This window comes from Centruroides vittatus, unplaced genomic scaffold (assembly GCF_030686945.1).
Source record: "Centruroides vittatus isolate TY-2023 unplaced genomic scaffold, ASM3068694v2 contig_371, whole genome shotgun sequence".
In the NCBI taxonomy this organism is placed as follows: Eukaryota; Metazoa; Arthropoda; class Arachnida; order Scorpiones; family Buthidae; genus Centruroides; species Centruroides vittatus.
Window position 1 is genome coordinate 2341979 of NW_027122194.1, and position 25822 is coordinate 2367800.

General features: G+C 28.3%; 3 protein-coding genes across 3 annotated transcripts; 2 read left to right on the forward strand and 1 right to left on the reverse strand.

Annotated features, from left to right (window-relative positions):
* Nucleotides 1-60: 60 nt before the first annotated feature.
* LOC136975416 (uncharacterized) lies at nt 61-13159 on the forward strand. The gene is made up of 6 exons (XM_067270468.1): nt 61-217; nt 5002-5071; nt 5232-5312; nt 5401-5595; nt 10276-10389; nt 10467-13159. The coding sequence occupies exons 1-6, from the start codon at nt 74-76 to the stop codon at nt 12521-12523; spliced, it is 2661 nt and encodes an 886-aa protein (XP_067126569.1). The 5' UTR covers nt 61-73; the 3' UTR covers nt 12524-13159.
* Nucleotides 13160-17356: 4197 nt separating this feature from the next.
* Nucleotides 17357-22452, forward strand: LOC136975464 (uncharacterized). The gene is made up of 6 exons (XM_067270525.1): nt 17357-17546; nt 18901-18970; nt 19128-19208; nt 19404-19604; nt 20177-20290; nt 20368-22452. Exons 1-6 carry the CDS (start codon nt 17469-17471, stop codon nt 22413-22415), a joined length of 2592 nt encoding a protein of 863 aa, XP_067126626.1. The 5' UTR covers nt 17357-17468; the 3' UTR covers nt 22416-22452.
* A 2252-nt stretch (nt 22453-24704) lies between these two features.
* LOC136975497 (cilia- and flagella-associated protein 251-like) lies at nt 24705-25730 on the reverse strand. The gene is made up of 3 exons (XM_067270556.1): nt 25639-25730; nt 25388-25578; nt 24705-25326 (listed from the first exon to the last, which is right to left on the reverse strand). The coding sequence occupies exons 1-3, from the start codon at nt 25669-25671 to the stop codon at nt 24756-24758; spliced, it is 795 nt and encodes a 264-aa protein (XP_067126657.1). The 5' UTR covers nt 25672-25730; the 3' UTR covers nt 24705-24755.
* Nucleotides 25731-25822: the final 92 nt, after the last annotated feature.

The window sequence follows — 25822 nt, forward strand, 5'->3', positions numbered from 1 at the left end:
TTCTTTCACTTAGAAAGTAAAAAGATAATAAAAGAAGTTTGTAACGTAGTTTGGAACAGAGTAAAGTTTTAGAATGACAGAAGTTGAAAAATTCGTAAACAAGGAAAATGTACTGGAAACAGAAGATTCCATGGTACAAATGGAAGCTTCTACATCTCAAATGGAAATTTCTGCAACGCAAATGGAAACAGTCGCAAATGATTTCAAAACCAATTTGGTAAGGTTATTTTCAACAAATTTTTTATTATTACTATTATTATTAGAAATATAGATTTTGTTAAAACGTCTTTGAGGGTATCATTTCTGAAGAAGTCTTAGAGAATCTTAAGGAAAGACAGACAGACAGTGGGAAATTATAGGACTACAGTTTTTTCAAATTGCATCCCATGACAGCATCACAGCGAGTTTTATTAAAGAATATTACTTATTTTTGATATGACTGATATGCATACAAGCCGCATTCAAGCGTGCCGCTAATTTATGTTTACACTTATTTGCATATGAATAATTACCTGTTCATCTAATGGAAAGCAGCATGTACTGTACAGTACAATAATAATAATATTTATTTATTTACTGCTCTGGTAGATCTTGAATTCAGGCTGTCTGCCCTTGAAACTGATAGAGAAAAAGGTTATGTTAACAATGTTAAATCAATTACAGAAATTGACGCAATATGTAATAATTTGCAAGAAAAGTTAATGACATTAGAAGATAAAGAAAGAAGAAATAATATTGTAATCTCAGGTATAGAAGATAACAATAAAATGGGTGATAGTTTATGAAAGGTTTGTAAAGTGAATATTGAGCGTGCTTCTGAAATTTTAATATTTAAACCAAATGGAAAAGGGACTAATTATTTGTGAGTTGATCAGTTTTAAAGATAAATGAGAAGTATATAAAAATGTTAGTAATTTAAAAGGTTTAAATATATTCATTAACAACGAACACTCGACGAATACAAGAACTGTTAGAAATAAATTAAGGCTCTATGGTAAAGAAATGCAGTTAGGAATGTTAAATTGCGATATAACAGATTGATCATAGACGATAAGACATTTGGGTGTAATTACAAAGGTGAAATTATCCAGACAGATGGAGAACAATCTTTTTTAGCAATATAGTTTACAATGATAAACAGTACGGTGATATAAAGAACAAGGATGACGAATATAAAGTTCTGTACTTGGATAATAATGATAATATGAAACTTCTTTTTTATAAATTGCAGGTTTAAATAATAAATATTGCTTTCCTAACTTCTGGAATCTGATATATAGAATGGATGTGTTCTGTCTGGTAGAAACATGGCATACATCTCTCGCAATTGATTCAATGTTTTCTAATGAATATGAAATTTATCATCAGGTAGCATATAGCTGTGAGGGTCCTGGAAGACCCAGTGGCGGATTAATTGTCGGTCTTAGATTAGACTCAGTCTCTGAGGTAAAACTGATATTTTAGTGCTGATTTTACAACTAGATACTGAAGACAACCAATATCTAGTTAATAGTGTCATATATTCTGCCTAACAATAATTACTTATGACGTTAAAACTGTAACTTCTAAAAGGCATACAACAAATTCATGGTATGATAGCGAGTGTTACTCCATGAGAAAAAAATCTATGGAAATTGTTTAAGAAAGTAAAAAAAATAAATACGGATGGATGTTATGTTTCGTATAAAAATTATTTAAAAGAATATAAATTATTATGTCAAAAGAAAAAAACAGTCTTATTTTTGGAAACTTAAATAGCAGATTGGTGACATGCAATAACTAAAATGTTTTGGCAAATAATTAGTTTTAAATGTAAAAGTTCATTGGGTAATTGATGAATTCCTTTGGAAAGATGGTTCAATTATTACACAGGTCAACAGTGGTTTTGGTGCTGGGATATTTTGAGCTGATTTCATATGAATTTGATGCCCTGAATTCAAGTATGGCATTAGTTTTTTCCTAGGAGCTCTAATTTTTAAGATATAGTGAAATATACATTTCAATATCTTGAGTTAAATCTATGAATCGAATAAAAAAACTAAACATGGAATTTTTATTATTGTATTATGCAAGTATTATTCTATACAAAGATAGAGGAAAAAGTTGTCGATAAAACTAAATAGTTATATTAAGGAAGCTTCTTTTCCATGACTTTCGTGAATGTATTTTGGAACAGTCCCTTTTTAAACTTCAGCAGTAATCTGCCATCATATACGTATCCCATCTTCGTTGGTAGCGGTCCTCCATAGTTTTAATATCCCGGTGAAATCTTTCACCTTGTTCTTCACTGGTCTCCTAAATTTTCAGGAAAACAGTCTAAGTGACTATGTAAATAGTGCTCCTTAATACTCATATTACACCCAAGGGATTTGAAACTGTTAAGCATCTCATTTACCAGTTCAACATAGTTTTCAGCTTTGCATTTGCCTAGAAAATTTCTGACAACTGCAACAAATGAAGTACAGGCTTAGCAAAAAGCCTGGATAGTTTTAGTTCTTTAGTATATAGGATACATTAAAAATTGTAAATACAGTGCACGGTATATATTAGTTATTCCTTTGTATTGGTTCACTATTAGTGTTATAATTATTATGTTTATGCTATGTGTTTGTAAGCTGATGAGGAGTCCTTGTACCCGAAATGCATCTTTACCTAAGTTTGAAATGTGATTAAAGACTAACTTTTTCGTAAAAGATCTGGTCCTTCTTTCTGATGGCCTTGGTGTGATAAGCCCTCCAAATTGTTAAATCCTTATTAGACCCTTTTCTCTTGTACGGTAAAAGATAATTTTGGTTCCTTGCTCCAGTAAATTTTTCTCATTCAACCTTGGAAGCCAATAATTCAGAAGCTTCTTTTGGCAAGTTGAGATCTCTGGTGAGGTCATTTAACTCATCCTGGTTGAAACGTTGAGAAATTGATGACATTCTCTCATAATCACAGTCACCTTCATTAGGATCAGAAGGATACTCGTCCTCACAGAGCTCTGGTAGCACCTGATGCAGTGCCCAGCTTTTATCCTGATCACCAAGCCTAACACCAAAGTATCCAAGATAAGCTCTCTTTACAAAGTCACTAATAGTTTTTCTGTTTTCTTTTAACATATATTCTCTGCATATGTAGCAAAACACATCAGAATGATTAACATAACTTCTTCTATTTGAACTCATTTTATTTCTATTCAACAACACGAATAAAAGCATCTAGAACACAGTACGTTTTAGGTTAACTTTATAACAACTCTTGCCTTAACACAAATATCACAAGAGGCCAACTTCGATCTATACACTGTACAGCTAGAACTTACAAACTTACCTCAACTCTAGTTGAAGCATTGAACGTCAATTCGTTACCAGATACTTACTTCATCTGGTGGATTTACCTGGAACTAACTGGACGGCAGACCGACAATGGGGAAAATATAGAGGAATCAATCCTTGCATATGTGATTTAGAACTGTACAAACTGGAATTAGAGCAACACATTTTGTGTAGCACTGTACATTAAAAAAACACTGATCTACAAAAGTAGAGCTGATAAAGAAAAACTGATTTCATATTTGGATTCAGCAACCCAAATATAGCTAAAATCAGTTCTAAAATCCTTGGCACCAATTTTTTTTTTTTTTTTTTCTATTATGCTACTAAATTCTCTAAAGAACATTCTTTACTTATTAATGATAAACAATTGTCGAGGGATGTGTATAAAGTGTTTCTAATAGAAATGGAATATTTTACAGATTTTACATTGGAGAAGCTAAAAGGAGCTATTAACCATTTTAAATCTGGCACCTGGAATTGATTTTATTAGAACAGAATATTTAAAGTGTTTTTCAGAAAATTTTCTTCTTACAACATTGGAAGTTTTTAACTCTATTAAAAGAAATCCTACTTTCCCGGAAAAATTGATTGCCTCTTTGATTATTCCAATATATAAAAAGGACGATGTGTATGACCCCAAAAATTATCGGCCTATATGTTTGGTTCCTGTAATTGGTAAACTATTTACGTCTTTATTAAATAAAAGATTAGAAGATTGGTTTATTAAGTATGATATTTTGTCAGGAGCAAATACGTTTTTGATCTGGTTGATCTTGCCAGGATCAAATATTTGTGTTAAATGCATTGGAGCAATTGAAATTGCAAAAAAAAAGAGAGGAAAACTTTATAGACTTACGATCTGCTTTTGATATTGTTAATCATAAAGTTTTATGGTCTCTATTAGAAAGAATGGGTATGAATAAACAGTTTCTTAGTCTTATAATTGACATATCTCCAAAGCTCTACTGCAAGAGTAAAGATTTAGCCGAAACGATTGATTCATTTAGTATTGACATTGGAGTTTTACAGGATGAGATTCTGAGCCCATTACTTTTTAATTTATATGTTAATGGTTTGATAGTGCAACTTGCTAAATCTGACCTGAGATTTTTCTTTCTGATCAAGTTGAGTTACATGTATTAATGTATGCTGATGACAATGTAATCCTTCTGATACTCCACAAATGTTATAAAAGATACTTTTCCTTGGTACATAACAGGGAAAGTATTGTAATATCTTTCCCTGAAAGAATGTGTACATGACAGCAGAGAAAGTCAAATGAAAGATCTGTGGAAAATATACTGTATTTTGCAATTTAAATAAAACGTTTTATTGAAGATAATGCTAAAATCACATTAGATATTTATTTCTTTGTTCCATTTTTGTTTCTTTTTAGCAAAATGTTAACAAAATTTTAAAAATGAAGAGCTAAAAAGAAGTACTCTGCACCCTCTTTTATAACCTTTTTTAGCACTGTAAAATCCTATCTTTAGTCATAAGACTACTTCTTATATACTTTTTTGTTGACGTAAATACCTTTCCAAGTATACGCTAGCTTATTAGTGCTTAAATCTAGCCCTGTATGTGTCTTATGTTCTGGTTTGTTTAAAATATATTTTGTTTGTCTCCTTAGATTTGTTCAGGTAATTTTAATTTATTTATTTTTATGAATTAACTCGAACAGATGGAGAATATATTGAAGTCTGTCTCTTGTCAAAGCTTAGATTTAACGAATGAAAATCTTCCAAAGCCAGGTAAACTTTATAATCGTATTAATGATGTGTTAGATTCATTATCACCTATGCAAAATATATCTTTATGTATATTATATTGCTGTAATTATAATATTTTATTAAATGAAATTATATATACTTATTTCAATAATAATTTCTTGAAATTTTCTTTTAAATACAGTTGTAGTTAAAAACTTACAAGGTCAAATAGGAAATCAATATTATGTGTTTACTGATGAACAGAAGTTAAAATTCAGAAAATGTAAATTTAATTATTGAAAAGTTAAAAAGAAATTTATTTATTATAGTTATATTTGTTGGTAATTTTAAGTATTATATTTTAATATTAGTGAGGAAACAAACTGACAGTGAAGATGAAGAGGAAGAAAAGAAGGAAAAGCTTTTGAAGGATGGGCGATCTTTGAGTATATTATCCAAACCACACATTTCTGGAGTTAATGATATTATTATTTTATCAGTCTTGTTTGTTGTTATTTGCATAATAACAGCAATAAAAATATTTTCAAAAACGATCTATCATGAAGGTATAAACATTTATTAAAGATGTATTCATAATCTGAATATATGTTCTGGCCTAGAAGTAATAGGGAAAAGTTATAATATGTTATTATTTTGATGACATATTTCAAAATTCGAAATAACGAGAGATTAGAACTGTAGAAAGATGTACGGGAAAGCGGGGTAATGCCACTCACTTAAGGGAAAACTGATAGAACATACTTAAATTTAAAGAAACATTTATTGAAAAAACATAACATTAAAATATTGTGAACAATTTGCTCCAATGCTATAAATAACAAAATACTTTATTATTTAATTTAGAATATTACGTATTTAATGATATAATATCCGGCAATATCATGGTAAGGTAATGGCGCTCATTGTTTCATCTCAAGATTTTAGTACAACAGTACCCACATTTGTAGCTATTTGGGCTGTGCACACCACTAAAATTATTATGTAATCAATCTCTACACATTATGCAGCAGAAACAAATTTCATTGTTACTTCAAAATTCTCTACAAATACGGTTACAACATATTTCTTCTTCCATAACTCCTTCCAAGGAAGCAAATCATCTAAATCATCTTCATCATCACATAACTGCAACTTATCAGTCTTTTGACCTGCTATTAATTAAATAACTTCTTTGTTGTCACATTACATTTTTTTGTGAGTTTGATGATCACATTTGTGCAAGTTTAAACGTTAAATGCTTCTTTGCCATACTAAATTCAGATGATTCATGTTTGGCATAACAATAAGCAAAAATATGAATGCAAAGCTAAATATATGCAGTTTATATTTATATATATATATATATATATATATATAAACTGCAATTATATAAACTGCAATAATAATTATATATATATAATTATTAGAATTAACAATTTAAAAATAACGGTGTACTTGTTTTCAGTTGAAATATTGTAGAATTTCATTTTAAAAAATTAACGTAAAAATAACACTACAGCGAAATACGAACATTATTCTAATATTCTAAAAGCAGCCAATTTTTTCACTGGAGACGTAATTTTGATAGGTAGCCATACCAATTATGCATTTATGATTCTATTCTGTTTTGAGATACCTGAGTGAGCGGGATTTCCCGTAATTACACTACTTTTCCTTAATAATTCTGTGGTGACAAACATAGATTTTTTTGTGTAGAATGTATTGGCTTAAATGAAGTATTTTGTACAATTGTTGTCTTTTGATTTATGCATATAAATAATGTGTTCTATATATACATACCTTCTATCTGCACACATTATGTTCTGCTAATAAAATTTCTATACTAAAATGTGAAATCTTTAACTATCCTGTTACTTTTAGGTCACCCATGTACATTTAATGAGTTCTAAAAGTTTGAGGTTGTAAAATGAAAAAATTATTAACGTAGTAAGTATGGTTGCTGTGTATTCTAATTCTGTGTGTGCCGTCCTTGTAATTCAAAAATTGATTCTGGCAGACGATCATACAGCAATGGTTAGGGAAATTTTCGTTTATTTAATCAAATGCATTTCGGATTGGTTTATCTCCCAACCCCTCTTCAGTGCTGTCAAAGAATACAAAATATGGTAAGGTTTCCGACAATATTAAACATCACGTAAATTGGAATACAACAACACAAAACTTACATATCATATGTTGGTACATTTTTAAAAATATTTTTCTATATTTTAACACAAAGGTGTATTACATTCTCTATAACATAAAAATTTTGGTTTAATACAAATTGATAAAAAATATATAGTTATTCAATTTAGGTTATTATATAAAAACTTACATTTGCAGTGAAAGTGCATTGTTCCTAATGAGGGTGAAGATGAGTAACAACTAAAAAGGCAGGCCTTATCCAGTCTTGACCTTGTTACAGTTTATTGACAAGTGCTGTAATGTTATCCAATACATACAAGGCATTCCGAAAATAGGGGTGTGTTTTAAACGATGTTTAGCATATGGAGGTGTCCTCTATTAACTTGTACCATTGGGGATTTATTGTCATTCCATCGGAAATATTAATAAGATGCTCTTTAGGGTGTTTTCTAATTTCAATGTGTTCTTTAAATTTTCGTTTGTATGGATCTTTCTCAGAATGTAAAATTTTGATATTGTTTTTATTAATTTTACAATTATTTTCTATTGTGTGGGTGTACCAAGGGGAAGTGTTATGTTTAAGGCAGATAGCGGCTTCATGTTCTTTAATTCTAGTTTCTAATATATAGCCAGTTTCATCAATGTAAATTTTCAGGTTATGACATTTGCATTCTAGTCTGTAAACAGTTCCAACACTTTTAAGGATGTTTGTTCTATTGTTGTATTGTTTATTAATGTTATTATGGATAGAGTTGGATATTTTGTTGGTCAAAGACGGTGCCAAACTGATGTTGTCTTTTTTAAGGATTTTATTGGTTTTCAAAGATGTTTTTTATATATGGGAAGGGCTTATATATTTTGTCTGGTTTGTATTTCATATTATATCTGTGTTTCCAGTATTGTTTTTGCCAAGCGTTTAATTTTGATTTGGGATAGTCATTAAGTAAAAATTTAGTTTCTAACTCTCTTAATTTAATTTTCCAGCAATTATCATCTGATGTTCTTGTGTAAATGTTTTTTAGTTCCATGACAAAAATATTCTTTTTTATATTTTCCGGAAGATATGAGTAGTAGTTGATGGTTTTGTTAACATTACAGGATTTTTTTTATGTTATGAAGGAAAATTTATTAGGTGTGTTTGTGATTGTTATGTCAAGGTAATTAATTTTGTTATTGTTTTCTTTTTCTATGTCAAATTGAATGTTTTCGTTAATATTGTTTGCGATGTTGAGGATAATATTATCGTTTGTTATTTTGTTATTGTATATTAGTAAGTAATCATCTGCATACCTCATTACTAGTTTTATGCCTGGAATATTATTTATTTTTTCATCTATGTTTTTCATGACTAATTCAGCTAATTTTGGCCCCATCTTTGATCCCATACTGATGCCATCTATTTGTCTATAAAAGTCACCATTAACTTCAAAATAGTTTTTCTTGTATGCAAATTGTATTAGGTTAATTAAAGTATTATCCACATTTTGCATAATTAGGCTTTCTTCTATTAATTTCCGTTTTATATTTGGGTACATATTTATTACATCTAGACTTATTAATTTGTTGGTGTTTTCTTTTTTCATTTTCTGTATTCTGTTTATAACTTCATCTGCATATTTTACGCTGCAACGAGAATAATCTATGTCTGTTAATTGTTGCTTGATATATTGTTCTAAGTTGTAAAGAATAGAAAATTTAAAATGAACTAAAGGTCTATATTTCTCTTCATTTTTGTGGGTTTTTAATCTTATATTTAGTTTGGGGGTTCTATTATTTTTGAAATTAAAAATATAATATTTGTTGTATTTGTTTATTTTATTATTTAGGTAAATGTGTTTGATTTTGTTAGTTAATTCCTTTTTAATTTCTTCGTATGGGTTATTATTTAATTTAATATAATTTATATTGTTAATCTGTTCTATAGTTTTCTTTTTTAAATTATTAATATCTATTATGATCAGTTGGTCGGTTTTGTCAGCTTTAATTATTGTAAGATTATTTGTTTTAAGGAAATTTATTGTATTTTTAAAAATAGTTTTATATTTGTTGATTTTATGTTTATTATTTTGTTTAACGCGTTTTAGCATTTGAATGATCGTTGCGATTAAATTTCCTTTTTCTTCTTTTTTAATTGTTAAATCTTGGACGCTTTTATCAATATTGGCAATCATGTTTGTGGTTAAATCATTGACGGGGATTTTTAAAAATGTACCAACATATGATATGTAAGTTTTGTGTTGTTGTATTCCAATTTACGTGATGTTTAATGTTGTCGGAAACCTTACCATATTTTGTATTCTTTGACAGCACTGAAGAGGGGTTGGGAGATAAACCAATCCGAAATGCATTTGATTAAATAAACAAAAATTTCCCTAGCTATTGCTGTATGATCATCTACCAGAATCAATTTTTGGATTACAAGGATGGCGCACATAGAATTTGAAAAATTCTTCTCTTAACACTTGAAAAATTTCTCTTTGTTTGTTTAAACATCACAAATTTCATTTATTATCAATAATATTTCAGATTATTGAATTATTTTTAATATAACTACAAGAAAATTTAAAACAATAATGAAATCAATTCTTTACATTAAAAAAGAAAATTGTCACTTTACAATAAACAATGATTTAAAAAATAAATGAATTCCTGTAATAAAACACAAAACAAAAATTTTCTTGTAATGGTAAATACAATTATTATAATTATTTTTCATTTATAAAAAAAAAATGTTTATCACATTTTGTAAATACCGAATCCATAATGGATTACTAGTAGATTAGTAACGATCTTTTGTAATTTACTCTGTCTTGTGCTTTCATCTTCATTATTTGGTATAATTTCACATTACATTCTAATATAGTTCTTACTAGCTCTGCTTTATGGTTTTCTTGCTTTAATTTTATCTGTATTATGCATATCAGATAGTTGTGTACTATACCTTATTTTTTATCAATTTCATGAAAAACAAAATAATTGTCTTTTTCAGTTTGTCCTCACTAACTTTGTGCTTTTGATAGAATATAAACAGTGAAATGTTTAGGATTTATACAATTATAATTAAAATTGAATTATTCTTATAAATATATCAAATATTTCAGAAACAATTGGACAATCTTCCTTCACCCTAAATATAATTGACATCCTGCTACTACTAGTGATCACTATCGCTTCTTGTTTTGGATTTTTTATTTATTATAATGGATATATAAGTGGTAAGAATTCCAAAATTTCTATATTAACACATACATTATTTTCACTTTTATTACTCTATTTTTATATTATTATTTAGATGGGGATCTTCTGAAAAAAACAAGCAAGCTGAAAAAGAAATATGCAGAAATCAATTCGTTTGAGTATCATAATCTTTGGTATGACAGTTCTTGCGATATTCCTTTCGAAAACTATGTTATTAATTTAAAAGTAGTCGAAGATAAAATGGTAGAAAATTCTTTAAGAAATGAAATATTTCTATTAGAAGACATATTTACCATTAAAAGAATTTCCTTAAGTAAAAACCAATTTATACTGGTAACTGGAAAACCATTTTTTGGTAAAACAACATTGGTTAGAAGACTGGCGTACGATTGGTCTACAAGAAACAGTCCTCATTATCTGTCACGATACGACATGTTAATTGTCATTCAGTTACGAGAATTAGGGAACAGAACGATTACTGAAGCGATTATAGAAACCATTTTAGGAACTAGAGATGAAAACTCAATTAACGCCTTCATGAAATCGAAATTAAACTTTCTCATTCTGTTAGATGGATATGATAACATGGTCAAGAAGCAACTTTTCTTAGATTTTCTACGGTCATCAATAAATAATCCTTCACCGAAAATGACGGTCATCTTAACAAGCAACGAAAAGGTTTCAAAAGCAATCAGAATTAAATTCGATTGGCATTTTTCTTTGACTGGCTTGATGCAAGAAGATCAGATAAGTTACGTAGAACAAGTGTTTGCTGACGATGTGAAGAAAGGGAAGAGAATGAAAGAAATATATTTAGAGAACTTGGTCTTTCTTGAAGATTTAACAATATGCCCGCAAATGATGAATATTATATGCAGTATTCATAAATATGAAGATGAATTTAATGTAACAATAACGACTTTATATATCAAAATAATTAAAATGTTAATTCGTGGATATTGGTCAAAATACGGTTATAATTATTTGCTGAAGAAATCATCATTCATAGAAGGCGAGAAACTGTTATTGCGGTTGGGGAAAATAATCTTCGAAAATCTAATTAATGGTAAACATTTTGTTCTCGAGAAAGATTTAAAAAAAGAATTTTCTAACGAACAGGAATTTGAAATTATTTCACAGTTAAATATCGTTCCTGTCACAAATTTTGGAGACGATATAGCAATTTCTACTTTTCATCAGATGCTGATCGAATTTCTTGCGGCCTTCTATGTATTCAATTTAGAATATAAAATCAATAAATATTCTGTAGAAGTATACGGAATTACGGCGATAAAAGGATATTTTTTAAATTTTTTACGTTTCGTATTTCTTTATGGCATGCAAACCTTCTGGGACTTCGATAGATTGGAAAGAGACTTAACAGAAGGAGAAAACTTATACAATATGAAAAGAACTCGAGTAATTCAGTTTCCTGGAGACTTGGAAATATTTCAGGTATGCAGAGATAAGATTTCAGAAGAGAGATTTGCAAAATTCTGTATGATAAAAGCAGATTTCACTTATAACATAGAGTGGGATTCAGTATCTACTCTAAGGGAAGTTCTATGTCGTAATCAAGTTGAGCTTATAACAATTTTTCTTCCAACAAACAAAGAAAAGTGGAAGAGAGTACAAAGGGATGTTGTCTTGTTGCTAAAGTCAAATCCCTCAATTAGATACGTTTGTTTTCAATTAAATTCGTGTCCTTGTTACATCGACGAACATAAACATGTTTTTGTAGATTTGCGAAGTTTACTAGAAGCTTCAATTTCTGCAATAGATATTGAATCAACTGTTGTTGTAGAAGTAGAACATAAGTTTAGAGACTTTAAAAGAATAAGCAGAAATTTTCGATCTGAAGATTTTTATAGAGAAGAAGAAATTGTTAGTTTAGTTTATTTTGCCTTAAACCAAATTAACCAACCTCCGTTTTCTCTAAAACTTGGCAAAATTCATTTGCAATTTAGACAAAACATTGAATTAGAAATGGCAAGAGAAATGATTCTTTTCGTATCTAAAAAACAAATTGAAACTTATTCTAAATATTCTTGGTGGCAGGATTTGTTAATGAACACTCTTAATTGGGTGGAACATCAACCTAGGCATTACACTCTGCAAATTGATGATCATGAAATTATATCAATTCTGTAAATTTTATTTTAAAATGCAATTGTTTTTACTAAAAATGTTAATTTAAAAATAAAACATTTGTAATTTTTTGAAGTAAAAACGCATATTTTAAGTATTAATTGGAAATTTTAAACATAGATGAAGTGTTAATTCAAATGTACTTTTGTAATTTTTAAAATACTCTTAAGTTTATGTTCAGATATTTAGTGAAATTATATTTATATCACTAATATAAAAACGGAAATTACGTAAATCGTTTTTCTTTTATTCACGAAATGATTTGCAATGTTTATGTTAAATGTGTTCTACTGCAATTCGTTGACATTTCGTTTAGGACAGTAGAGTGCACGCTTTTATGTCGATCTGTTCAGTTTAACAATGAAGAAATTTCAAATTGACGATAAAGGAACCCGATAGAATTGTAAGCTCGTGATTAATATTACTTTCTACAACAATAGACGTGTCTAACTAATGACAAATCTCAGAAAATGAAATTGAGTAGAAGCTCTATATTCGCAGGATAAAATTAATTCTGCAAAACTGCCGCGCAAATATGGAAACTGCGTTTACTAAATAAAAATTACTTTTAAATGTAAGTTTACGAATTGAAAGAAAAAATATAATTAGAAAATAAAATCACGTTTTCATGTTCAGAAATTTTTTATTTACTCTACAGTATTTCAAAGTAAACATTAAATAATACAGTGGAACTTGATTAACTTGAATCTATTGTGTAAAAAATCTAGACTTCGAGTTATGAAGATTCAGTTCAAAATCAAGATTTTGTGCATTGGTTTATTGGTATAACCCATAATAAATTGCGTAAACCCATTATTGCGTAGAATCGCTGTGTCGGTGTAAACCTCTGGTTGTCCAGAAACTCGAAAACGCTTAACCGAATGTATAAATAAGCTGTCGAGAAATCCTTTCTTGCATATTTGATCCGTTCGCTCCTAAGTGTTTAGTAGGGTTTTTTTTTTAAATTGCGATATTTCGTGTCTAGAATCGATATGTTTATTTTTTTTATCACAAAAATATACAGTAGAACCCAGTGGCGTAGCGTGGGTGTCAGCCGCCCGGGGCGGAGGAAAATTTTGCCGCTCCCTTATTTAGGTATTATTATTTATTGTGAAATTTTGCCGCCCCTGCTGCCCCCACTACGCTACGCCACTGGTAGAACCTCATTTTACGGATTAATTCGAGGGAGCGGTAAAGCCGATAGTCCGATATATTATAAGTTTTCCGAATGTGTGTATTAAAAAATCAACAAATTAATAGTTTATCTGTTTTTACTTATGTAGATACGTTTGTATAATTAATATTAAATTGCGATAAAAATTGTCATAATTTAATATTAAGGTAATATACAATTAAAAGACACAGTCGCTCTAAAAATCAGACGATCACCATTTTTTATTTTCTTTTAGTGTACCAGAACAAATCAGACAGCCAGACCTTTCCTTTTAAGCTACTTAGCTGCCCATTTAAAAAAAAAAAAAAAGTTCCTTAAAACACAGATAAACCAATAAAAATTAAAAAATTTTTTAAAATCGGTATGGTAAATCTTACGACGTCTTTAATGGTTCATCCTTATCCGTTCGCGGTTTCGGCTCCTTTTATCTACTGGGGAATTGAGCTAACGAATGTAGATTAAGCCTGGACGTCCCTCTGGTGACGAATTTTGACAAATATGTTTTCATTTCCGTTGGATGAATAAATATAACGATTAAATACAATTTACCTAAAAGGAAAGGTCTGGTGTCTGATTCGTTCTGGAACACAAAGAAAATAAAAAATGGTGATCGTCTGATTTTTAGAGCGACTGTGTCTTTTAATTGTATAAAAAAAATATTTATTCATCCGACGGAAATGAAAAAAAAAATTAAGGTAATAATTTTATTTTTAAACTAAAGTCCAAAAAAGCTGAATATGGATAACAATTATAATGTTTTGTTCGTGCAAGCAAATAACAAATATATCAAAGTAAGTTATATAATAATAATTGTAATGTATTTTTAAATTATAAGTTATTTGTATAAAAGAAATTTTGTAGTCCGAAGAGGAGTCAGATAAATGCATAATTAATAAGAATAGTTTTTAAAAAATTGTCTTCTGAGTCTTTGGCTGCAATCGGTCTGATGAGAACCATGCCTTCGTGTGTTTTTTCTCATATAAGATTATTTTATTCGTTATAATTAAACATACATTTTGTAAGTAAATTATTGTTTACGCATTAGTTATTGTTTTACTATTGTTTATTTAACATTATTAAGGTTTTAAATGAGAAAAATTAACTGTCAGAAATAGAAAACGTTTATTATTTTTAGTTTTTGTCGATAAAAGTAATGTATGATCACCAAAACTTGGCACTGAAATACCGAAAGCTGCCTAATTTAATATTCACAGATTTTGTAATTATTAGAAATAAACAAAAATGCTTTATTACATAAAGAGTGTTTATTAAGTAAAAATTTTATTTCAATTAAAATGGCAGATAGTATTTTTTTTTTTTTTAAATTAGAAAAATTGAAGAACTAAGTCTCATTAGTTCCGTTTAAGTCATGTTCGTTTCTTAAAAAATACTGTGTATCATTTTAACTGAAATTAAGTATACATTTTTTAATTGGCTTGTTATCAGTGTACGTTTCGACTGTTTTATATAATTTTGCAGAAGCATAGCCTCTAATAAACTGTTTTGTCTGAGAAGAAAGACTGTTTTGTTAATGGTGATTGGACAAGATCGAAATACAGATGACTTAGTTTCTTCAATTTTTTAAATTAAAAAAATATATATATTTATAACAAAATACTCCCAGTAATAAATTTTGATAAAAATAAAAAATTTAAAAATATATTTAAACAAAATCTATTTTAATTGGCCTATAAAATAACAACTAAATAGTGACTGTTACAACTCATAAACTAAAAATCGCACGATCAGGAATGGTCATCAATTGGGCAAAGCATCTTTTCTGGTCGCCAAAGTGCCATCAAAAAAACCCAATTGGCTGTTTTTCTCCCAATCTGGCAGCTCACTTTCATTGTATATCAATTATGTATTTTCGGCAAATCCTTCCCTTTTAATTACGTGTATCTAATTATGTGTTAATTAGGGACATTAGGAAAATGACCTCTGACATTAAGTAAATGACCTAAACAAGTTCTGCAAATATTTTCGAGTAAGTATAAGAATAAATTCGTTTTCCATTAATATCACTAACATAGTTCACGTAGAAAATGCATTGGCCCTCATCTTCATCGTGTACAATGATATACAATACTTTAACCCCCTCTTAAACTGTATATATAATTAATGAAAGGTTTCCTATAATAATAATATATATATATAAGATAATGTAATTTCATAATGATATATTATATAAAGATAATTCGTTTCACGTCACATGACAGAAGCAAATGAAAGTTGGCACGAAGCCAACAACACGTGGTTGCAACACGTGTTGAAACCACGGTTCAAGGTTAAAAATTACTCATTACAGCTGATATAGAGAGAAGTTAGAATGAAAGTTGCCTCTCTGTCATTTAAAATGAGGTGTGAGAGTTAATGGTTTCATAAAACAGGTAAGTAATAAACCATATTAAATAATTATTTATGAATTATAAATTTAAAATTTATATAACAGTAAAAATATAAGCATCTACTTATAAATTTAATATTATTGAATCAGATTGATATGTAAATACTGTAGACTTATAGATATTAACAAACAGATTGCTATAATTTCATTTAAAAATTTTTCTCTCTCAACATAAATAAAATTGCAATAGGCGAAACGAGTTATTTTAAGTGTGCTTTTGACAATACTTTATTTTTTAACAATACTAAGAACTATTGATTGAAGTATAATGATTTTAAGTCTTGTGATATTTAATTGTCAACAGCGCGATGTGTTAAATATTAACGTAATTTTTCATGCTATAATTGGAAGACATTCAGCCATTCAATTACTTCGTAGATGATGTCAACATATTTAACGAACAAAATATATGATAAGAAGGGTTTGCCCAACTGATACTAGATTAGATCAGCTTCCTGCTTTACCCGAAAGTAACAAATAAAATAATATATAAATAAATTATATTTCGTTTATTATCAAAAATCTATTATAGGATATTTATTAAATATAAAACATAAAAAATAAAATAAAATTTTATTATTTAATAAAAATTTCATTTCTTAAAAATTGAATTTTATAAATTCAAACTGTTTTCCATTTTTTAAAATTATTCTTTTATTTAAAATTCAGAAAAATTATTTTAAAAACAAAAATAACTCAAAAATTATACACGATTTATTTCAGAATTATGCCGAATATTTAGTCCAACATTACGAAAAACAAAACAAGCACCTGATCATTCGCTGAGAGATATTTATTCTTAACACAAACGTTTTCAATCCAATCAATCATGTTGTTCTATTTTTGTAATGTTCGAATTTCGCCTGATGATGATCCATTGATTGGATTGAAAACGTTTGTGTTAAGAATAAATATCTCTCAGCGAATGATCAGGTGCTTGTTTTGTTTTTCGTATTATTTTCTGCTGAGCACACTGTATGTTGTCCAACATTAATAACAATATACAGTATATTTTATTTATTAATCTTTGATATATTTTTCAATAGTGTCGCTTATATTTAATCTATTACCTATACAATTTTTTATTTAAAAACTTATACTAAAGATCATTAGAAAAATTGCAAATTATTTGATATAGTATTCTGTTTAAAAATTTTAACTAAAATAGATTAATAGATAAATAAACTAAGTTCTTAGATAATACAAATCAAAAATTTTGTTTCGTTTAGAAAGTAAGAAGATAATACTGTATAATTAAGTTTGTACTGAAAATTAATACTGTAACAGAGTAAAGTTTTAGAAAGATGGAAGTTGATAAATTGTAAACAAAAGAAAATATACTGGAAACAGAAGACTTCGTGATACAAATGGAAGCTTCCACATCTGAAATGGAAATTTCTGCAACGGAAATGGAAACAGTCGCAAATGATTTCAAAACAAATTTGGTAAGAACGGTTATTCTAAACAAATTTTATTATTACTATTATTAAAAATAGACATTTTGTTTAAAAACTTGTTTGAAGGTATCATTCCCAAATGAGTTAGAAAACCTTAACTTGGTTCTAGGCTGAAGGGATAATTAATGATAGTGTTCGATAAATCAACTGATAGAGTTTTTGAACGTAGAGTGCGGGGACTTATAGAGAACTACAGACTAATTCCACAATATTTATGAAATTTTTAGGAAATATCTAGAAATATGTGTCTATTTTCCTTTAAAAAAAAATGTGCTAATAGAATTACAACGAGTTTTATTGTAAAATATTATTTAGTTTTGATATAATTAGTGTGCATATACAGTAAGTCGCCAATAATCGTACCGTTAATTCACGATTATACTTATTTGCATCTGACATATTTATACGAGCAGCAATTAGAAAGCATCTTGTGAAATAAAACGAACTTTTTAGCGTAACAAGTTAGATAAGTGCTGACCCTTTATGATACTGTGCATTATTTAATAGATATAAACTGATCTGTGTTACACTAATTTATCTAAAAATGCTGTTTTATACTCTATATTGGGTTAATAAAACAAAAATAAATTTTTTATTGGTTTCGTTTGCCAGTTTTAAAAAAACTAACTTTCAGAAACAAAAAAAAATCAGGCAACGAGTTACGTAACTCTCCCGGTTCTATTTTAAAATAACTTTTATATTATTAATACAATTAATAAAATTGTGTGTGGCGCATCTGTTATGAGATTTTGTTATAAAAAAATATTTTTTATTTTTTTAATTATTATCGAATGACAAAGAGCTAAATTCTGAAGGTAGGGATGAGTTTTATAGAATATTGTAAATGCTAATAATGAATAACATCTTCAATAAGTCCGACCCCTCTCGAGACACATGACCTTTCCCTCTATCTCCTCACTCTCTCGACTGTTCACCACCAAAATTTAATAGCATTAATGCCCCCTCATATACAAGCCACAATGCCTAATTTCGTTTCCTTATCTTCACCCCGTCCTGAGATATTAAGCGAAATATACGCCAACACACATATACATACATATCCACGGATTTTTTTTTTTGTCGTTTTTTGACTTTTTTGGGTTCGTGGGTCTCAAAATGGGTCAAATTTGACACTATTCCATTACTTTCCCTTGTTATGTATACATAACAGACGGGAAAGTAAATACGATTGCTTTGATTGTACCTACATCTGTCCCTGTATGTATCTTATGTTTTCATTGGCTTCAAAACAAAAATAATGTATATATATGTCTCTTTATGTTGTCCATTTTCAGATTTTTATAGATAATTTCAATTTATTTATTTTTATGAACTCGAACAGATGGAAAATATATTAAAGTCTACTCCTTGTCAAAGCTTAGATTTAACGAATGAAAATCTTTCAAAACCAGGTAAATTTTGTAAACTTATGAAACACTTAATTATTATTAATGCAAAATATATTTCGATTTCTATTTATTTTCTGGTTTTATAATATTTTAATAAATGAAATTATATATACTGTACTTATTTCAATAATAATTTATTAAAAATTTCTTTTGAATTTAGTTGTCGTTAAAAACTTACAAGGACAAATAGGAAACCAATATTATATATTCAGTGATGAAGAGAAGATAAAATCCAGAAAATGTAAATGTAATTGTCTTCTTCTAGAAGAACAAATAAAGAAGAAACTTATTAACAGCTCGATTCCGTATAATTAATAATTAAATAATAATTATTAATATATTATTATGTATTAATTATTAATTATTTATTTATTATATACTAATTACTAATTAAATCATATTATTCATAATTTTAAGTGTTTTCTATTAATATTAGTGAGAAAACAACTTGATAGTGAAAATGAAGAGGACGGAAAGCAAGAAAAGATTTCAAAGCGAGCTATTTCAATTACACCATTTAAGCCATCTATTTCTAGAAATAATAATAATAATATTATTATTATTATTGTATCAGCTTTATTTGCTGTTATATACAATATAATAAATAAGATATTTCAAACAAGATTATATAATGAAGGTATAAAACATTTACTAAAGACATAGTCATGTGAATGTACTATACAGTACAGAAATAGCCTAGAAGTAATAGAGATGTTATAAGATATTGTTATTTTGATTATTAATTGATAATTATTTTTATGATAAGTTCTAAACTTTTCAATAATGAGAGGTTAATAAATGAAAAATAATGTTTAACATATGCATTTTTATAAGTTACTAAATCAATAATAAGTTAGATTAGTGATAGATTATAAGTTAGATTCGAAATAATCTTTTGCAATTCTTTCTCTGTTGTGCTTTTATCTTCACTTCTGCGGAGATTTGACATTGTACTGTTTTTTAAAATCTCTTTGACACAATTCTTTCTAACAGTACTATTTGGTCTTATCTTCTTTACTCGTTCTTCTATTCCGCATATTAGGTCGTTGTACGCGATACTTGCAAAGTATGTCTTTATTTTTTTTCGGTTTAATCCCGACTAATTCCATGCTTTTGATAAAATATAAACAGTGAAATGTAGAAATGTTTAGGATTTATGTAATTGTAAATAAAATTAAATTAGTCTTATAAATATATCAAATATTTCAGAAACAATTGGGCAATTTTCCTTCAGCCTAAATACAATTGACATCCTGCTACTACTAGCGATTGCTATCGCTTCTTGTTTTGGATTTTTTATTTATTATAATGGATATATAAGTGGTAAGAATTCCAAAATTTCTATATTAACACATACATTATTTTCACTTTTATTACTCTATTTTTATATTATTATTTAGATGGGGATCTTCTGAAAAAAACAAGCAAGCTGAAAAAGAAATATGCAGAAATCAATTCGTTTGAGTATCATAATCTTTGGTATGACAGTTCTTGCGATATTCCTTTCGAAAACTATGTTATTAATTTAAAAGTAGTCGAAGATAAAATGGTAGAAAATTCTTTAAGAAATGAAATATTTCTATTAGAAGACATATTTACTATTAAAAGAATTTCCTTAAGTAAAAACCAATTTATACTGGTAACTGGAAAACCATTTTTTGGTAAAACAACATTGGTTAGAAGACTGGCATACGATTGGTCTACAAGAAAGAGTCCTCATTATCTGTCACGATACGACATGTTAATTGTCATTCAGTTACGAGAATTAGGGAACAGAACGATTACTGAAGCGATTACAGAAACCATTTTAGGAACTAGAGATGAAAACTCAATTAACGCCTTCATGAAATCGAAATTAAACTTTCTCATTCTGTTAGATGGATATGATAACATGGTCAAAAAGCAACTTTTCTTAGATTTTCTACGGTCATCAATAAATAATCCTTCACCGAAAATGACGGTCATCTTAACAAGCAACGAAAAGGTTTCAAAAGCAATCAGAATTAAATTCGATTGGCATTTTTCTTTGACTGGCTTGATGCAAGAAGATCAGATAAGTTACGTAGAACAAGTGTTTGCTGACGATGTGAAGAAAGGGAAGAGAATGAAAGAAATATATTTAGAGAACTTGGTCTTTCTTGAAGATTTAAAAATATGCCCGCAAATGATGAATATTATATGCAGTATTCATAAATATGAAGATGAATTTAATGTAACAATAACGACTTTATATATCAAAATAATTAAAATGTTAATTCGTGGATATTGGTCAAAATACGGTTATAATTACTTGCTGAAGAAATCATCATTCATAGAAGGCGAGAAACTGTTATTGCGGTTGGGAAAAATAATCTTCGAAAATCTAATTAATGGTAAACATTTTGTTCTCGAGAAAGATTTAAAAAAAGAATTTTCCAACGAACAGGAATTTGAAATTATTTCACAGTTAAATATCGTTCCTGTCACAAATTTTGGAGACGATATAGCAATTTCTACTTTTCATCAGATGCTGATCGAATTTCTTGCGGCCTTCTATGTATTCAATTTAGAATATAAAAGCAATAAGTGTAGTTTACATAAATTTGAAATTACTGCAATGGAAAAATATTTTTTAAATTTTTTACGTTACATATTTATTTACGGTATGCATGCCTTCTGGAACTTTGACTGGTTGGAAGGAAGTTTAAGAGATACAAAAGAACTACTCATTACGTTAAACTCTAATATGTTTCAATCTGTTCAAGACTTGGAGATATTTCAGATATGTAGAGATAAGATTTCAAAAGAGAGACTTGCAAAAATCCTTACGACACAAACGGATATCACTTATAATATAAACTGGGTTTCCGTATCCACTCTAAGAACTCTAAGAACAATTTTAAATCAAAATGAATTTGATGCTCTGTCAATTATTATTCCTGTTAATAAAAATAAGTGGAAGAGAGTACAAAGGGATGTTGAATTGTTACTACATTCAAATCTCTCATTTAAACATGTTTGTTTTCTATTAAATTCGTGTCCTTGTTACATCAACGAATATAATCGCATTTTTATAGATTTGCGAAATTTATTAGAAGCTGCAATTTTTGCAATAAATATCGAATCGATTATTGTGATAAGAATAGTAAATAAGTTTAAATATTTTAAAAAAATAAGCAGCAGTTTTTTGTCCGAAGATATTTATAGAGAAGAAAAAATTGTTAGTTTAGTTTATTTTCCCTTAGATGAAATAAACTATCCTCCATTTACGTTAAAATTTAATAAAATTACATTGCAGTTTAAAACAAAAATCGAATTAGAAAAGGAAAGAGAAATTATTTTTTTCGTATCTGATAATCAAATAAAACTGTGGGAGGATTTATTAATGAACACTTGTTATTGGAATATTCTTCCGCCTAGACATTACACACTGCAAAGTGATGATAGTGGAATTGTATCAATTTTGTAAATTTTATTTTAAAATAAATTTTTTTTTTTACTTCAAATGTTATTTAGAAATGAATTATTGAAGTAAATACGTGTAATCTGAGTATTAATTGAAGTTATAAGTACAAATGAATTGTTAATTTAAAATACTTTTGTACGTTTTAAAACAAAATTTGTTCAGCTATTTGGCCAGACTAGATTTATATTACTAATGAATATGCACACAGAAATTACATAAATTGTTTTTTTTTAATGCATTAAATCATTTTCAATGTTATTTTAAACGTGCACTACTGCAATTCGCAAATTTGTTTGTTAGAATCGGAGGGCACGTTTACGTCTAACTTGTAAGTGATGTTATCTGTTTAGTTATTAATGAGGAATTGACGCATAGTTTGTCCAAGTAATAAAGGAACCACATAGCATTGATACTACGTGATCAATAGACACGTGTATTGTATTGTTACTATAGAGAGAGTAGCTTATGTCAAATCTGATAATGAAAAATAATAGGTCTAAAGATATTAGCATTTGTTGGTTTTAAAACGTTTTTATATTATACAGTATATTATTATAAAATGGTAAAAAGATTAAGTTTTAAGGTACATCCCACTCGAGATATGGCACGTGACCTTCTCTATCTTTCACCCCTTGACTTTTTACTACGAAAATTTAATAGCATCAATCCCCTAATACAAAATTTCAGAAATTTTCGACAGAAGACACAGGAATTATTTAATTTAAGTCGGTGAACAAAATCATACCCTCCCCATACACACACACTAGCATTTACACATACAGAAAAAAATCCATTCTTTTCATTTCTCGACGTTTTAAGGGATCCTGAGTTCAAAAATGTAAAACTCTTGGGGATCATTTTTTGATCGATCGCCATACTTTCCTTCTGTTATATATAACAGCCGGAAAAATAATGACTGTCCACATCGCTTTCCAGGATGTGTATGGAGAAATTAACGTATTACGTGGCTTATGCAAGAATGGCCAAGTTTTCGAATGAAAATGGGCTTATCATTAAAATTATTTTTGACCAATCTTTGAATTCAAAACAGCGGTTTAATTTATTAAACATTTACACTGTTGAATTTTACTACAGTATATTTCTCTTACATAGCTCCTGAATACAGAAATATAGTAAAAATTATATAATAGAATCATCACTGAGAGACCTTGAATTACTTCAAGTAAACGTTGTAATGTAAATAATCTTTATTATATAATTTATTATATAGTTCCACGAAGATTAATATATAAAATCTTGTAAGCACTCAAGACTTGTTAATGTCTTTACCGTCGTCATTCGGCCGAAGCATTCTGCTTAGGAAATCTACAACCATATTTGATAATATTGCTGCTTAACTCGCAGTGATTGCGATTTTAATTAAATACCAGACCATTGGGCTGCAATTTGAAAAAAATGTATACCTATAAATTCCAGCTGCCGGCTGTCTGTTCTTTCTTAACCTCGAGAACGGAATTAGATAGATTAAAGCTTAGGAGCAAGAAATCCAGATTAAATATATACGAATTTCTTGTTTTCACTGGAAGTCACGTTATTTCAATTCACAAATTTTCCCCTGAAAGGAGTTAATCTATCTATCTGATAGATGGCCGACACGACTCTATTACTAGCAGGAAAAGTATGATGTACAGGAGCAAGACACTACTAATTTGAGATGGAGAGCATATATTTTGAATTAAATAAATTAAAAAGATTATTAAAAATTGCAACCCGAAATTGTTACAATGTGACAATAAATAATCGTTCGTTACTATTATTATTCTTCACGTTTAAAGCTTATAAAAGAAGAAATTAAATTGTAATGTGGAAATACGAATGTGTAAATAAGCAGACTAGGATTTTTATCGCTCCTTGCTATCGTCACTATTTTTATCGCCACTTTCATAAAAATATCGCCAAGTGACGATTTTGGTGCTACGCAGCAAATAAAATTCAGTATTGCAAACCTAAGCTTATTTTATATCATAAACACTTGCTGATGAAAGAATACAGAATAGAGATTCCATATCATGCGTAATCTGTTTAATATATTTTTAGTACTCGGTTATATCGCGCTTTTTCTTTGTCTCCCGACAAGCGGGATATAACAAAGGACTACTGTATTAAATTGACACTTAATACTATTGCCAAATTATGTTAATTAATGTAGCAGTATCGGAAGAATTGACAGAGTATATGGAGTCAATCGGGCTTATTTAAAAATTTAAATTATGTATTTATACTTAAAATATACATAAATTTAATTCGACAGTAGTTTCGAAATTAATTATATTAAATTTCTAATTCAATAAAATTTTAATTCATAAAATATATTATGGCCCTTTATTCGTCAAAATATTCTAAAATTTCTGCTATTTGCTCTTCTCCTAGTTCTTCCTGATAATCTCCCATTTCAGCATTATGGGATATTTCTTCTGCTACTTCTTCAAAGATATTCTCAACTAATGTTTCCCCTTCATCTTCCTCATCTTTTCCTTCTTTATTTTCATCTTCCTCATCTTTTCCTTCTTTATTTTCATCTTCCTCATCCTTTCCTTCTTTATTTTCATCTTCCTCATCTTTTCCTTCTTTATTTTCATCTTCCTCGTCTTTTCCTTCTTTATTTTCATCTTCCTCATCTTTTCCTTCTTTATTTTCATCTTCCTCATCTTTTCCTTCTTTATTTTCATCTTCCTCATCTTTTCCTTTTTTATTTTCATTTTCCTCATCTTTTCCTTCTTCATTTTCATCTTCCTCATCTTTTCCTTCTTCATCAATTTGTTTTTCTTCTTCTTCTATCTCTTCAGAAATGGATTTGAGAATCTCATCTTTTTCACGTCTCAAACTAGCAATATAGCTTGCGATGTTATTAGAATGAACATATTTTGCATTCTTTAATTTCTGTTCGAATGATCTACGAAAGGAAGATTATTAAAATTACAAAAAATTTAATTACAAATAAAATATTCAGAAACCTTTGCAGAATAATGAATTTTTTCTCGCTTTCACGACTTCTTTCTCTTCTAATTCGATTATAATTTACGTGAAACCTGTTTTGACATTCGTTAATTACAGAATGCACTCGAGGAATCAATAATTTGATTTCGTCCATGATCATGTCTTCCATCTTCTTTAAAATCTGAGCTGCAGTGTCGATCGGATCTGTCTAAATATATACAAATATAAAACTTTTTTTTTAATTATTTAAATCATAATTATCTCTTACCAATTCGTCAACATCGATGCTATTAAGAGACATGCTTAGAAGTATTCTTTACAAACTGGATGCTCAGATTAGCTATTATTATTTCGTTTTTTTATTATTAATTTATTATTACATAAAAATAATAATACAATAATTTTATTAAACATTTACATTTTATTTCATAATTTAAATGTGAGTAGAGATT